This window comes from Drosophila bipectinata, chromosome 2L, assembly GCF_030179905.1.
Source record: "Drosophila bipectinata strain 14024-0381.07 chromosome 2L, DbipHiC1v2, whole genome shotgun sequence".
Classification (NCBI taxonomy): Eukaryota; Metazoa; Arthropoda; class Insecta; order Diptera; family Drosophilidae; genus Drosophila; species Drosophila bipectinata.
The window spans coordinates 3680875-3693173 of record NC_091736.1 but is presented as its reverse complement, the minus strand read 5'-3'; the positions used below and the strand labels follow the sequence as shown (position 1 = coordinate 3693173).

Genomic DNA, 12299 nt, shown 5'->3' with positions numbered 1-12299 from the left:
CGATAGTTCCCACCAATCATCGATGTTTTCAAAGATTTGTAAAACATCGGTTTTCTTGTCGATGTATCTCCACCTCTAAAAGCCAACTCAGCTGAAAGTGAACGAAATTTTTATACACAAAAAATAAAGCTGCAGCGCTATAAGATAAATTCACCTGTTAATTCGAGTCCTAAAACAATGCAAAATGCGGCTGGGCAACGAGAAAGCGAAAATGCAGCCTCTGCTGAGTGACTTGCTGCTCTTGAGCGCCCTGGCCATCTGCTGTCTTCCCTCTTTGACGTGGGCATCGAGTGGAGTACTCTCAGACAAGCGACTGTGTGCTGACCCAAAATGTGAACGTGAGTTGTAATCTGTGTATACCTATTGGGAAACACTCACCATGCTTCTTTGTTTCAAACCTATACTCTAATTGCATAACTAATTGACGTTTATGATGTTTATTGGTCTGTAGAAATTATCTCAACGGGCATTGCAAAAATCAGCTATTTGTCCGGCGGTGAAGGGTTGATCCCGTTTAAAATCAACGCCCCCATTCGTGTCCTCTCCAAGAGCGCCGGATCCAACATGAAGCTATGGGGAGTCGAAATTGGTGGACGTCGCGGATATGCGAATAAGGATTTCATTATGGAAAAGAAGGTGATAGTGCCGGACAAGAATTTATTGTACGAACTGCCAGTTGTTGGTCCTGGAAGCCCTACGCCCGAAGCGGTGCCGAGTATAGTTGCGGAGCCGGTAGTGGTTCCTGGAAGTCCTGTGCCGGTGGAGAAGCCGAGTATAGTAGCGGATCCTTTGCAGCCCGTTCTTAACGCCTCCGAGCTAGTGGATGAATTGCTTACGACTACCACATCACCCCTGGATGTTAAAGTGGAATCCATTGTGGTGGATCAAGGATCTTCCGTTAATCAGCAGGCACCCAGTCCAACGGCAACTACCCAGGCCCAAGTACAACTTGTGGATGGTACCGAGCTGCCGTTGGAAGTCACACCGGCAGTAACCGAGAGTATCCCTACTCCCGTTGAAGCATCGAAATTAGAAGCGGCCTCAGCAGCTGTTGAAACGAAAGAGCCGCAGGAAGCCGCAGCCGTGGTTATTGATACCAAAGAAACCCCTGAGGCTACTGAAGCCCCAAAACTTGAAGCTCCTGCGGATAAAGAAGAGGTTAAAGTGCCTGCAACCGGAACTGAGGAGTCATCTCAACTACCTGCAGCTATCAACGCTGAACTTGAAGACGACGATTTCGATTACGAGGAGGACGAGGAAGACGAAAACGAAGAAGCGAACGATGATGATGTAAACGCAGATAGCAATGATAACGAATCGTTAAACGAGAAACTGATCGATAAAAAAGCAATTAATGTTAGTGAACCGATCGACCCGAAACTGAACGCTACGGAGCAGACTGATAACCTGGAGAATGCAAAGCAGAAATTGGAGGAGGAGCAGGTGGAAGAGAAGCCCATCGAGGAAAATGTAAAACCTGAGCTGCCTACTATTTTTGATAAGAAAGACGAGACCGGTTCTCCAAATGTGGTACCAGCGGAAATCGTAAATTCCACTGAGGTGCCAGAAATTGTTTCAGAAGTGCACTCTACTGAAACTGTAAGTAGTGAAGTACCAAAACCTACTGAAGCCACTGAGACAGATTCTGAACAGCCTGAGAAAAACGAAAAAGAAGAAATAGTTCCTCTCTCAGCAGAGGTTCGAACCGAACCAGAAACTGAAAAGCTAGACTTGACTGTTGACTCCAATATTGTCCAACCTGTGGTGAAAAATGAAGATAAACCAGAAACATTGGCTACCTCTACAGAAGTTCCTACTGGAGAAGCTCCGTTGGGCACTTTGCCTCCTCTTTTCGAAAAAAGTAACTTTGATAACCCGAATGACTATTATAAGAAATTGCAAGAGCAGCAACAGCAAGAGAAGCAGTTGCGTGATGAAAAGCAAAAGCAGCAAGAGGCACAGCTACTGGAACAGCAACAGCAAGATAAGCAGCAACATGATCATCAACACCAGCAGCAAGAGCACCAGCAGCAGCAGCAGCAACATGAGCATCATCAGCATGAAGAGAAGCAACATGAGCATCAACAGCAGCAACATGAACATCATCAACACGAAGAAAAGCAACCGCCATACAATCCTGCTGACAATGAGATCGAGAATGGAAAGTCCGCAGAAGTACTCAACACCAAGCAACAACCGGAACAGACAACTCAGCATCATCATGCCTCTCACTATCCAGCAAGTGAAGAACAAACCACTCCTACAACATTTACAGATTCGGCTTATGAAGCAGTCTACGAAGATGCCACACCATTACCAGACATTCCTTCAGAACGTCCGGGTGTCGGAACCGTCGAGCCCGTAGCTTTGCCTGCAACCTCAAGTCCTACTCCGGAGGTGCCAATAAAGGAGGACGGCTTAAACCTCGGCCTCTTTGCCACCATTGTCGATACTGTTAATAATTTCATTGGAAAAGAGCCACAGGCTCCTCTGGATAGTAGTGACGAGCTCCACAGGATTCTTTATCCCGGTCAGGGTGGTGGGGGATCCCTAAAAAAACCTTCACAAGGTAACGTTTATTTCGCAATTTATGAGGCCTATGTTATAATTCATACAATAATTTTCAGGCTCCATTCCAAATAATGAGGAGGGGTACTGTGCCCGTTTTCAACCGCAGGATTGTCATCGAACCATATCCATAGATAATTTCATAGAGGTCGTGGCTGGTAATCTGGTGGAACACACTCTACTTTTACTGTGTGTGGTCATTGCGGCGGCCTCCTCGCTCTTCTTCATCTTTGTCTACTACTGTTTCTGCAACAGCAGCCAGGAGGGAGAGCTGCTATCGAAGCTGAACCATCTGGAGCGCAGCTTGCTTGCTTCCCACAAGGAGAACTCCATCATCAAGCACGACCTAATGACGACGCGCACCAAACTGGCCAGCATCGAGGATAACTCCTTTGGCTCCAATGACATGGTGAATGATTTAAAGAAGCAGCTAGAGACAGAGCTTTACGAGAAGGCAAAGTTGCAGGAGCAGGTCGTCTCACTAGAGAGGGTATGTTGAAATCGTTGTTAAATAAAAGAAGTGATAACTTTATGAGAAACTTGTCCATTTCAGGATCTTGATAATGCTGCCGAAGCTGGTCTTGAACTGAATAAAATGCTATCAGAGGTATTGGCCAGTCAGAATGGTGATGAGGCCTTCATGAGTACCGTCGATGAGCTGCAGAGGCAGTTGAACGAACAAGAGAGTAAGTAGAGAAAGAGTACTTCGATTTGGCAAAACCACCTTTATCATTTTACTTCACAGAGATTATAATTGAAATCAACTCAAGCTTGGCGGAGAAGAGCCGAGAAAATAGCGAACTTCAATATTCCTTTACGGAAGCCAAAGCGCGCCTAACCAGCGAGCTAAAATCCTTACAGGAAGATAATTACGAACTGGAGATGGAAAAGTCAAAGTTGCAGACGCGATTAGAGGAAATCCAATCGGAGATGGAACTAGAACTAGCCAAGGCTCTTGAGACCCGCAACTTTGAAATGCAGCGCCTTCAGAACCAGATTCTGGAGCTGACTTCCAAATGGGAGCGAGAGCACGGTGAACTGCAGACCAGTCATGCCAAGATCGAGGCGCTTGAAGACTGTCTCAAGGCTCTAAAGAAAGACGGAAACTTAAATATCCAAGACCTGATCACGTCGGCCAAGACACGTGGTGAGCTAAATGCGTCCCACAAAAAGTTCATAGATCTGCAGTCGAAGCTGGAGCAAGAGGTCTCCATCAAGCAGCGTTTGGAGAGCCAGCTGCAACAATCCTCCACAGAAATAGAGCAGCTCAAACAGGACTTTAACCAATCGGAGCGTGACAAGCTGGAGGCCCAGACACGTCTTGAGGTTCTTTCCGGCTACTTTAGGGAAAAGGAGAACGAGCTTAAGAAGTATGTTTTCGGGAAAATTATATTTAATAGTTTCTAATAAGGATCCCATTTGGATTTTAGGGAACTTAGCCTACAGGAGACCAAGTGGTTGCAACATCAAGGTGAAAACGCCAGCACGGTGGAAACGCAGACCTTGATGAAGAACGAAATTCAAACACTCAAGTAAGTTAATATTATTCTTTATATAGGGACGTTATCATTGATGAATATATCTTGCAGATCTCAGAATGATGAGCTGCGTGCTGAGATCGAGGCTCAGATAGCTTCGCACAAAGCACAGATGGGAACGCTCGAAAACCGAGCACATGAGTCATGGCTGGCGGCTCGTCAGTCGGAACGCCGGTGTGAAGAAGCGCTGGCTGAAGCCGCCGGGCTGCGGCGAAAACTGACCACCATGGCCAGCGGAGGCGGCGCAGCGGATATAGCCTCTGTGGATGCCAACGGGGCGTCGATGCTAGGGGCAGAACTGAAAACGGCTCCATCGCCGCTGCCACTGCCGGGATCACCGCTGCTAAACATGCCAAATCCACTGCCATTCCTGGCGGCGCCATTCTCTCCATTCATGGGCTTGCCGCCGCCATTCCTGCCCCCCACAGCGGCAGGAGGAGCACGCCCTCCGCCCCTAGGGCGCATGAGGTCACCTCCACCTCGAGATCGGGATCGCGATCGGTATTCTGACTACAGCGATTATGATGACTACGACGACGATGAAGAGGACGACCGGGGAATGGATCGTCGTCGCCGGCACAGCGGCAGCTGGGGGCGTGGTCGTCGCGACTCCTATACGCACTCGCCCCGTACATATCGTTCGCTATCCCCGTCAGATAGTCGCTACAACTACAACGACACGGAGACGGACTTTAGCCCGCCACCAAGTCCGCCGCCAGTCTCTTCTGGTCGCACCGCCGGATCGCGGCCATACAGCGAGGTGTGAGAGAAGTGTTCTTCCACACAACCAAGTCCTACCAAGTATATTAGACTCAAAACTAGTTCAAATATATTTATTAATCAATCAATTATCGAACGGACGGCGGGCGCCTTCTCAAAGCGATCCCATCCCATTAACAGGGACTTCAGGAAACCCCATCAACATCCCCCAACTAAGAAATCTTGTCTGACTCCTCACTGGTGAATGATGTCCACGAAAATAACAGAAATTAAACCTTGTGGAAAAAATCAAGCGAATCGTTTTCATTTCAAATCATTATTGTACATTCTCTCGAGTACTTATGTTATCGGAAAATTTGTTTGTTTTTTACGTTCCATTAAAAAATTAAGGCTTTAATTCCTGATATAATGATTTTTATATTTTATTTTTTTGTAGGATGATTTATATTTGAGATTTTTATTTAAAATCTGATTCAGTTATTTTCCGATTAAATATTCCCATTTCATAATCACACTCTTGGCGGAATAATTTTAAACATAAATGATAAGATAAGTGTGTAATATCAGCCTCTTTATTTGGCGGACATTTTAAAGAGAAAGTAGCCTTCAAAACTACGTAAAAACTACGTATAATTAGGGTCAGTGGAAAAAAACGAAGCCTTATTCTATATCACGAAAGCTTGGGTAGCAATTCCAACTCCATCCATTCTTCAGGTACTGATGAACTAGCATCACTTGTCGGCTCAAAGGAAAGTTTCAGTTTTGGATGCACAAAGCGCTCGCAAATCTGAAAAAAAAGGATAGATCATAAAAAATGTTATAAGAGTGTTAATTTTTATCGAAAGACTCACCAAAGACTCCATTTCGTTTTCATTTAAATGCATTACCAGGGTCTTCTCCCGCCGATCTAAAATACGATTCATTGTAGACGCACTGAACGCAAAGAATTCTTCGTATAGAACCATGTTGGATATCGTAAAATCTGTTAGATGGGGACATGCATCCACAACATCCCATATACCATCTGCATTTGGCCAGATCCGAGAGTTTTCCAGATGTATTTGTTCCAAACGGGGAAAACAGTTGACTATAATGCTAAAGTCAATGGCACAACAACCCTCGTCGTCGATAATCGTCAGGGAACGGAGGTTGTGCAGTTTAGCCAGTACGCCGGGAGTACGGGTCCAAATGCTGTCTTTGCATGTGGCTGCCACCACATCCTGTCCCCGCAACCGGCCAATTTCCGACAATAGATCGTCCAACTGATCAAAGTTGTGAATGCGAAGTTTTCTTAATTTTGGCAGGTTTATAAGCTGGGGGATATTTTCCGGTGCCAAATGGACAATCTCCAGTTCGAGTTCCTCCAGGTCGTGTAAGGTAGAGATGGCTCGTACATAGGCGTCCTCATCGGCCCGCCGCCACTGAATGTTCAGGGACTGCAACGAAAGGTTTCTGCAGATATTCTCAAAGCACTGTGTGCTCAAGAACCAGCACAGTTGAAGGTCCAGTCGCCGTAGATTTCTAAATTGGTCGATGTACCGACCAGAGCAATTTCCGCCCAGACCAATGGATTCCACCAGGGGAAAACAGTGCAGCAATATTTCGACCTCAGAGTCGACGTCTGCGTCACCGTCTTCATCCCCCATGTAGTACAATTCCCGTATATTAGGAAATACATGTTTCCTCCACAGTTCAAGTTGTGACATAGGCAAGTAGTTCAATGTTAGTTCCACCACTGACGACCTTATGGCTTGCAGAAAGTCCTCGAGTAGTTCTGGTCTATCGTCGAATGTTTCCCGGTGAATAGAATGCTTACTTTGGCGCTGCCAGGCATATGAAACCACAGAATTGAGTCGGGAAGTGGACTCGGTGGCCTGCCACAACTGCAGTTGTTCTTCGATATCAAGGAACTCTACAATTTGACTAATTCAAACGTTATCACCCTATGCACTATGAAGTAAGGCAAGGGAAGTACTTACAGCAAACAGTCCTCGTTGAGACTCACTATACTCGTCATGTTGAATAAATCTGGCTAACGGGCGTCAAAAAAGGAGCTCGAATTTTGATAATTTTGATTAAAAGTTTGATTGTTGCTCCAGGTGATGAAAACATAAAAAAAGCTTTACTTGTTTGTGTTTATTTTTTTTTTGTCAATGACTATCGATAGTCCGATGTCAACTATCGTTTACGGGGAAACCCCAAAAGAATGCTACAAAAATTGTTGGTTTGAAAATTTATTAAATTTTCATATTTTAAAAATTACAGAAATTTAAGATTATACGACATTTAAAAAATAAATATCTACATTTATTACTTAGCAGATTTTTGTGTTTTTGTTGGGTTATTTGTCGGTGTATTCTGAGAATCTTTATCGAAACCAAAAGGATCCAACGGAGCTTCAGTCTCGGATGCCGAATCTCTTTTGGTTGATCCGAGTTGGACATTTTCCATCTCATAGTATTCTTCGTCGCTTTCTTCACTCGACTCGCTATCGGGGGTTGAGGGCCGATTGGTCGAACTTTGCTTCACCGTCCAGATGTTCGATTTTTCATAATTATCCTCCTCGTCCCAGATACTCCTTCTGGTAGCTCCTTCGTTAACCAGCATGATCTCTGATTTTCTCTGGTCATCAAGTTCCCAATTATTGCTTCTTTCTGCGGTGGACCTGGTGGTGCTAGCGGTAGCCTGACTGCTTCTGTCTTCGATCTGGGCCCACAGGCTGGAGGAGTCACTAACTCCCCGCCAGTCGATTGGGTATCGGAGGGCTTCGTCCTCCATGGACCAATCGTCGCGGGAAAGCTGTAGTTCGAAGGAGTCAGAGCTGGTTATAGTTGGCGTTGACATATAGCTTTCATCGCTATTATCGAAGGTATCCGTCAGACAGAATTTCCTCCGCGCCTCTCCAAATACGGACCACATGCGGTTTATGAACTGAGTCTCCTCCTCGTAGTTTTGCCGGAAGTGCATGGGCTGCGAGTGGGCAAGCGTGTCGTAGAATTCACATCTGTCACACAGGAAATCGTCCACCGGCTGAGAAAGGACGAATAGTCCGGTGGTGCGACCTGCCAACTCGTCCAGGGTGAACATTTGGAACAGTCCCGTCGCCTGTCGTCGCCAGTCCCCGGGCTCCATGCGCATCAGCAGATCCAGGACATGAAACATGTGCATTAGGTACATGGTGCCCGTGACCAAGGCAGCGATACTTTGCTGCTTGCATATTGCGAAAGCAGGATGGTCCATGTATTCACTGGTGTCGTTTAGGGCCTTGAGGATGGGGCTATTTACGATGTCCCGCATCACCAATAGGCCGCAGAAGTAATGTGCAATCATGGCACTCAGAGTTAGTATCAGTTGTGCGGACAGTACACATTTCTGAGTGATTAACAAGCGAAATGCCCCCAGGGCAGCTAGGGCCGTGAAGGAAAGAAAAACGGCGCAGTATATGACATCATGTGGCACGTATTGGGGCCACAAGCTTGCTCCACGCATGTGAATGAACATACAGAGTGCGCCCAGGACTACCTCAATCAACTTGAAAAACACCCATACCTGGTTCATTATGCACCAAACAATAAAAACCACTTGGACACTTTTTAAAGTTTTAATTTTTTAGACAGTCGGACGGACATCCCAAGGGTAACAGATATTTTATAGATATTTCAACAGACTAATAGAACTGATTTGTTCCTGCAAATGTACTTGTTACTTATAGTTTATTTTAAACAAACAAAATATTCACATATTCGCCTAGCAACCCTAAAGGGTAATTCACGGTCAATTTAAATGGCATTGCGAACCTCCTGAAGCTTGGTCACAGATTAGATTAAACCATTTGTTGGTAAATAACATTTTTAATCTAAATAGACTTAAAATCTAAATCCCCTTCAGTGGATTTAGTCAATTTCCAGTTTACGAAAGGAGCCCACAGCCCCAAATGATGACCGATGATCTTGATGGACACGAGCTCCGATGTCCCGCAACTTCTCATCCGTGCCGAAGTTTTGGGAATCCTGGAAGTATGGGGCGTAGCTAGATAGCTTAACCTCCATCGCTTCGCTGATATCCTGCATGGTTCCGGCAGATCCGCCGTATTCCTTTGGCAAGCATTCACGACCCACCAACTGGGATATGGCCTCCGGATCAGAACTGACAGAGATCTGAAGAGTAACAATAGCTTAATGTGGATTTAGGAATAGAAATCGATGGATGGCTTACCCTGCTCTTGATTTTGGCGGGAAAAAAGGATTTCAGCGAATTGAAGCCTGTTTCAAAGGCCGGTGGGACGTTAATAAAGTGAATGCCCTTCTGGCGTGTCGGCATCGCCTCGTCCGCATAGGCTGAGAACTTGCTTAGTAACTGCGGCTGGAGAGCAAAGAGATGCGCTCCTGTCACTCCAGCCATGTCCATTATCTCCACATAGCCGCTGACTGTGGCGTTCTCGTCCTCGAACATCATGATCTCTCCGAACATGGAACCCACTCGAATAATGTCCTGGAACTTGTATTTGCCCGTATCATACGATCCAGCTCGAATAATGGTTACACATGGACCCGGGTCGTTTGGGTCTAATGGCAGTCGTAAAATAACTCTGAAATACATTAAATATAATGATTTTAAAGTTTTAAGTACTGTGTAAGTTAACTAACCCCATTCTTATGATATCCAAAACTTGGGGGTCGGTGGCCAATCGTCGTTCGTTAAAGACTTCGGGAATAGAAGACTGTAGCGTGTAGAATCTATCAAACTTCTCCTTGGCCCGCTCCAAGCTAAATTTTGTGCCACGGAGGAAGGCGAGTAGGAACTGGTCTTCAGTACAGGCCCGTAGATGTGGCTGCTTGAGTACCCATTCCCGCAGTGCCTCAATGTCCTGTGGTACCCGATGGGGGACTTCATTAAGCTCCTTGCAGGCAATGGCCTGCAGAACCGGATTCAGAGGGCGCACCAAGCTCATAGCTTTTAAAAAATACTAATCCGTAGGGCAATCGTTGTTTTTTTTTGTATTTAAACTGCTGAAAAAATCGTTAATCAATATCCAAGTGTACGCTCCAGCTGCGGTTTGGCTTTTCCCACTTATTTCGCTAATAAGAAATGGAACTGCGGGCATATATGTTTACCGTTTGAAAATGCCTCGTCGACTGCCCAAGTGATATGCGATTATATGAGTACCATGTGAAAGCAACGAACTCCGATGTGCTTGCTTTTCCTTCCCTGATCATAAGCCGATTTAACAGTACACGAAGACATTTATTGGAAACGTTGCCGCCGTTGACGTTGGGGGGCGGCAGGTTGGGGGCTTGGGAGCCGGTGGGTGGTGCCTGGCTACGTCAGCGGCCGGCGCTTGCAGTATTCATTTTTATTCAATTCATTATGGGTCGGATTGGATGGATTGTCTTAATTGGCTTTGGTTTTATTTTTCGAGTGCATGCGGCTGCGGTTTTTGCTGGCCCAGATATGAGCTGCGTAATCCTATTGATTAAGAAGGTTAATCGAGTGCATTTAATCGAGTATTTAAAAAAACTGCTCTCTGATAACGCTCCATGTTTTATGACAGCTAATTCTACAAGTTCAAAGCCAATAAACAAATTGGAAAATATAAAAAGAGAGGTTTCCATTTCAAGATCAATCTATGCTTTCTAAAAGTATCGTTAGTGTATTTAAAAAATGTTTTTTTAAATCTGTAAGTGTATCTATGAAGTGGGTTCTATTCAGAAAAAGTTTTTCCCGATATGAAAAAACTCCTCTCAGTTTTCCTATCTTGATTTGGGTATAGTTTTTTCTATTCAGGGAAACTAATTTTAAGTAAAAGAAAAATATCGATCAAAATTGTTTTGTTCCAGGGTTTTGATGCAGAATTATGCGGAATTGATCCACAAATCGATTAAGATATTCCGTTTGCGGATCGGATGAAAATTGGCAAAGATACAGACATGGTTCTGGCCCAAAAGTGAAAATCCGGGTTTTGTGGTTTTTGCAAGGGTACCCCTACAAAAATTGAAAAAATGCCGATCAAAAATTTTGTTCCAGGGTTTTGATGCAGATTTATGCGGAATTGATCCACAAATCGATTAAGGTATTCCGTTTGAGGATCGGATGAAAATTGGCAAAGATACAGACATGGTTCTGGCCCAAAAGTGAAAATCCGGATTTTGTAGTTTTTGCAAGGGTACCCCTACAAAAATTGAAAAAATGTCGATCAAAAATTTTGTTCCAGGGTTTTGATGCAGATTTATGCGGAATTGATCCACAAATCGATTAAGGTATTCCGTTTGAGGATCGGATGAAAATTGGAAAAGATACAGACATGGTTCTGGGCCAAAAGTGAAAATTCGGGTTTTGTGGTTTTTGCAAGGGTACCCCTACAAAATTGAAAAAATGTCGATCAAAAATTTTGTTCCAGGGTTTTCATTCAGATTTATGCGGAATCGATCCACAAATCGATTAAGGTATTCCGTTTAAGGATCGGATGAAAATTGGAAAAGATACAGACATGGTTCTGGCCCACATCGTGTCCCCGCAACCGGCCAATTTCCGACAAAAGATCGTCCAACTGATCAAAGTTGTGAATGCGAAGTTTTCTTAATTTTGGCAGGTTTATAAGCTGGGGGATATTTTCCGGTGCCAAATGGACAATCTCCAGTTCGAGTTCCTCCAGGTCGTGTAAAGTAGAGATGGCTCGTACATAGGCGTCCTCATCGGCCCGCCGCCACTGGATGTTCAGGGACTGCAACGGCAGGTTTCTGCAGATATCCTCAAAGCACTGTGTGCTCAAGAACCAGCACAGTTGAAGGTCCAGTCGCCGTAGATTTCTAAATTGGTCGATGTACCGACCAGAGCAATTTCCGCCCAGGCCAATGGATTCCACCAGGGGAAAACAGTGCAGCAATATTTCGACCTCAGAGTCGACGTCTGCGTCACCGTCTTCATCCCCCATGTAGTACAATTCCCGTATATTAGGAAATATATGTTTCCTCCACAGTTCAAGTTGTGACATGGGCAAGTAGTTCAATGTTAGCTCCACCACTGACGACCTTATGGCTTGCAGAAAGTCCTCGAGTAGTTCTGGTCTATCGTCGAATGTTTCCCGGTGAATAGAATGTTTACTTTGGCGCTGCCAGGCATATGCAACCACAGAATTGAGGCGGGAAGTGGACTCGGTGGCCTGCCACAACTGCAGTTGTTCTTCGATATCAAGGAACTCTACAATTTGACTAATTCAAACGTTATCACCCTATACCCTATAAAGAAAGGCAAGGGAAGTACTTACAGCAAACAGTCCTCGTTGAGACTCACTATACTCGTCATGTTGAATAAATCTGGCTAACCGGCGTCAAAAAAGGAGCTCGAATTTTGATAATTTTGATTAAAAGTTTGATTGTTGCTCCAGGTGATGAAAACATAAAAAAAAGCTTTACTTGTTTGTGTTTATTTTTTTTTTGTCAATGACTATCGATAGTCCGATGTCAACTATCGTTT

General features: G+C 44.8%; 5 protein-coding genes across 6 annotated transcripts; 1 reads left to right on the top strand and 4 right to left on the bottom strand.

Annotated features, from left to right (window-relative positions):
• The first annotated feature begins 62 nt into the window (after positions 1-62).
• On the top strand, positions 63-5118 carry Tango1 (transport and golgi organization 1). Its single transcript, XM_017240284.3, has 7 exons — positions 63-338; positions 452-2569; positions 2628-3058; positions 3122-3254; positions 3314-3938; positions 3999-4100; positions 4158-5118. The coding sequence occupies exons 1-7, from the start codon at positions 185-187 to the stop codon at positions 4870-4872; spliced, it is 4278 nt and encodes a 1425-aa protein (XP_017095773.3). The 5' UTR covers positions 63-184; the 3' UTR covers positions 4873-5118.
• Positions 5119-5384: 266 nt separating this feature from the next.
• Positions 5385-6965, bottom strand: LOC108124550 (uncharacterized). The gene is made up of 3 exons (XM_017240285.3): positions 6806-6965; positions 5678-6749; positions 5385-5613 (listed from the first exon to the last, which is right to left on the bottom strand). Exons 1-3 carry the CDS (start codon positions 6841-6843, stop codon positions 5497-5499), a joined length of 1227 nt encoding a protein of 408 aa, XP_017095774.3. The 5' UTR covers positions 6844-6965; the 3' UTR covers positions 5385-5496.
• A 79-nt stretch (positions 6966-7044) lies between these two features.
• On the bottom strand, positions 7045-8397 carry LOC122322047 (uncharacterized). Its single transcript, XM_043213299.2, has one exon. It carries the CDS (start codon positions 8382-8384, stop codon positions 7137-7139), a length of 1248 nt encoding a protein of 415 aa, XP_043069234.2. The 5' UTR covers positions 8385-8397; the 3' UTR covers positions 7045-7136.
• A 125-nt stretch (positions 8398-8522) lies between these two features.
• Positions 8523-12237, bottom strand: LOC108124310 (retinol-binding protein pinta). 2 transcript variants are annotated; one of them, XM_070277545.1, is made up of 5 exons: positions 12091-12237; positions 9941-12034; positions 9473-9835; positions 9042-9414; positions 8523-8983 (listed from the first exon to the last, which is right to left on the bottom strand). In XM_070277545.1, exons 3-5 carry the CDS (start codon positions 9775-9777, stop codon positions 8720-8722), a joined length of 942 nt encoding a protein of 313 aa, XP_070133646.1. In that variant the 5' UTR covers positions 9778-9835; positions 9941-12034; positions 12091-12237; the 3' UTR covers positions 8523-8719. The 2 variants fall into 2 exon arrangements, with proteins under 2 accessions (XP_070133646.1, XP_070133647.1); XM_070277546.1 differs by having other exon boundaries at positions 9473-9832.
• LOC122322049 (uncharacterized) lies at positions 11239-12128 on the bottom strand. The gene is made up of 2 exons (XM_043213301.2): positions 12091-12128; positions 11239-12034 (listed from the first exon to the last, which is right to left on the bottom strand). The coding sequence occupies exons 1-2, from the start codon at positions 12126-12128 to the stop codon at positions 11239-11241; spliced, it is 834 nt and encodes a 277-aa protein (XP_043069236.2).
• Positions 12238-12299: the final 62 nt, after the last annotated feature.

Bases quoted from the DNA above. Each gene is read 5' to 3' on its own strand.
- Tango1 (XM_017240284.3), top strand. From the start codon at position 185: ATGCGGCTGGGCAACGAGAAAGCGAAAATGCAGCCTCTGCTGAGTGAC. The intron at 339-451 runs GTGAGTTGTAAT...ATTGGTCTGTAG, and splicing joins TGCTGACCCAAAATGTGAAC to AAATTATCTCAACGGGCATT. The intron at 3,255-3,313 runs GTAAGTAGAGAA...TTTACTTCACAG, and splicing joins GCAGTTGAACGAACAAGAGA to AGATTATAATTGAAATCAAC.
- LOC108124550 (XM_017240285.3), bottom strand. From the start codon at position 6,843: ATGACGAGTATAGTGAGTCTCAACGAGGACTGTTTGCT. The intron at 6,750-6,805 runs GTAAGTACTTCC...CGTTTGAATTAG, and splicing joins CTCAACGAGGACTGTTTGCT to TCAAATTGTAGAGTTCCTTG. The intron at 5,614-5,677 runs GTGAGTCTTTCG...CTTTTTTTTCAG, and splicing joins AAAACGAAATGGAGTCTTTG to ATTTGCGAGCGCTTTGTGCA.
- LOC122322047 (XM_043213299.2), bottom strand. From the start codon at position 8,384: ATGAACCAGGTATGGGTGTTTTTCAAGTTGATTGAGGTAGTCCTGGGC.
- LOC108124310 (XM_070277545.1), bottom strand. From the start codon at position 9,777: ATGAGCTTGGTGCGCCCTCTGAATCCGGTTCTGCAGGCCATTGCCTGC. The intron at 9,415-9,472 runs GTTAGTTAACTT...AATGTATTTCAG, and splicing joins TTGGATATCATAAGAATGGG to AGTTATTTTACGACTGCCAT. The intron at 8,984-9,041 runs GTAAGCCATCCA...GTTACTCTTCAG, and splicing joins CCGCCAAAATCAAGAGCAGG to ATCTCTGTCAGTTCTGATCC.
- LOC122322049 (XM_043213301.2), bottom strand. From the start codon at position 12,128: ATGACGAGTATAGTGAGTCTCAACGAGGACTGTTTGCT. The intron at 12,035-12,090 runs GTAAGTACTTCC...CGTTTGAATTAG, and splicing joins CTCAACGAGGACTGTTTGCT to TCAAATTGTAGAGTTCCTTG.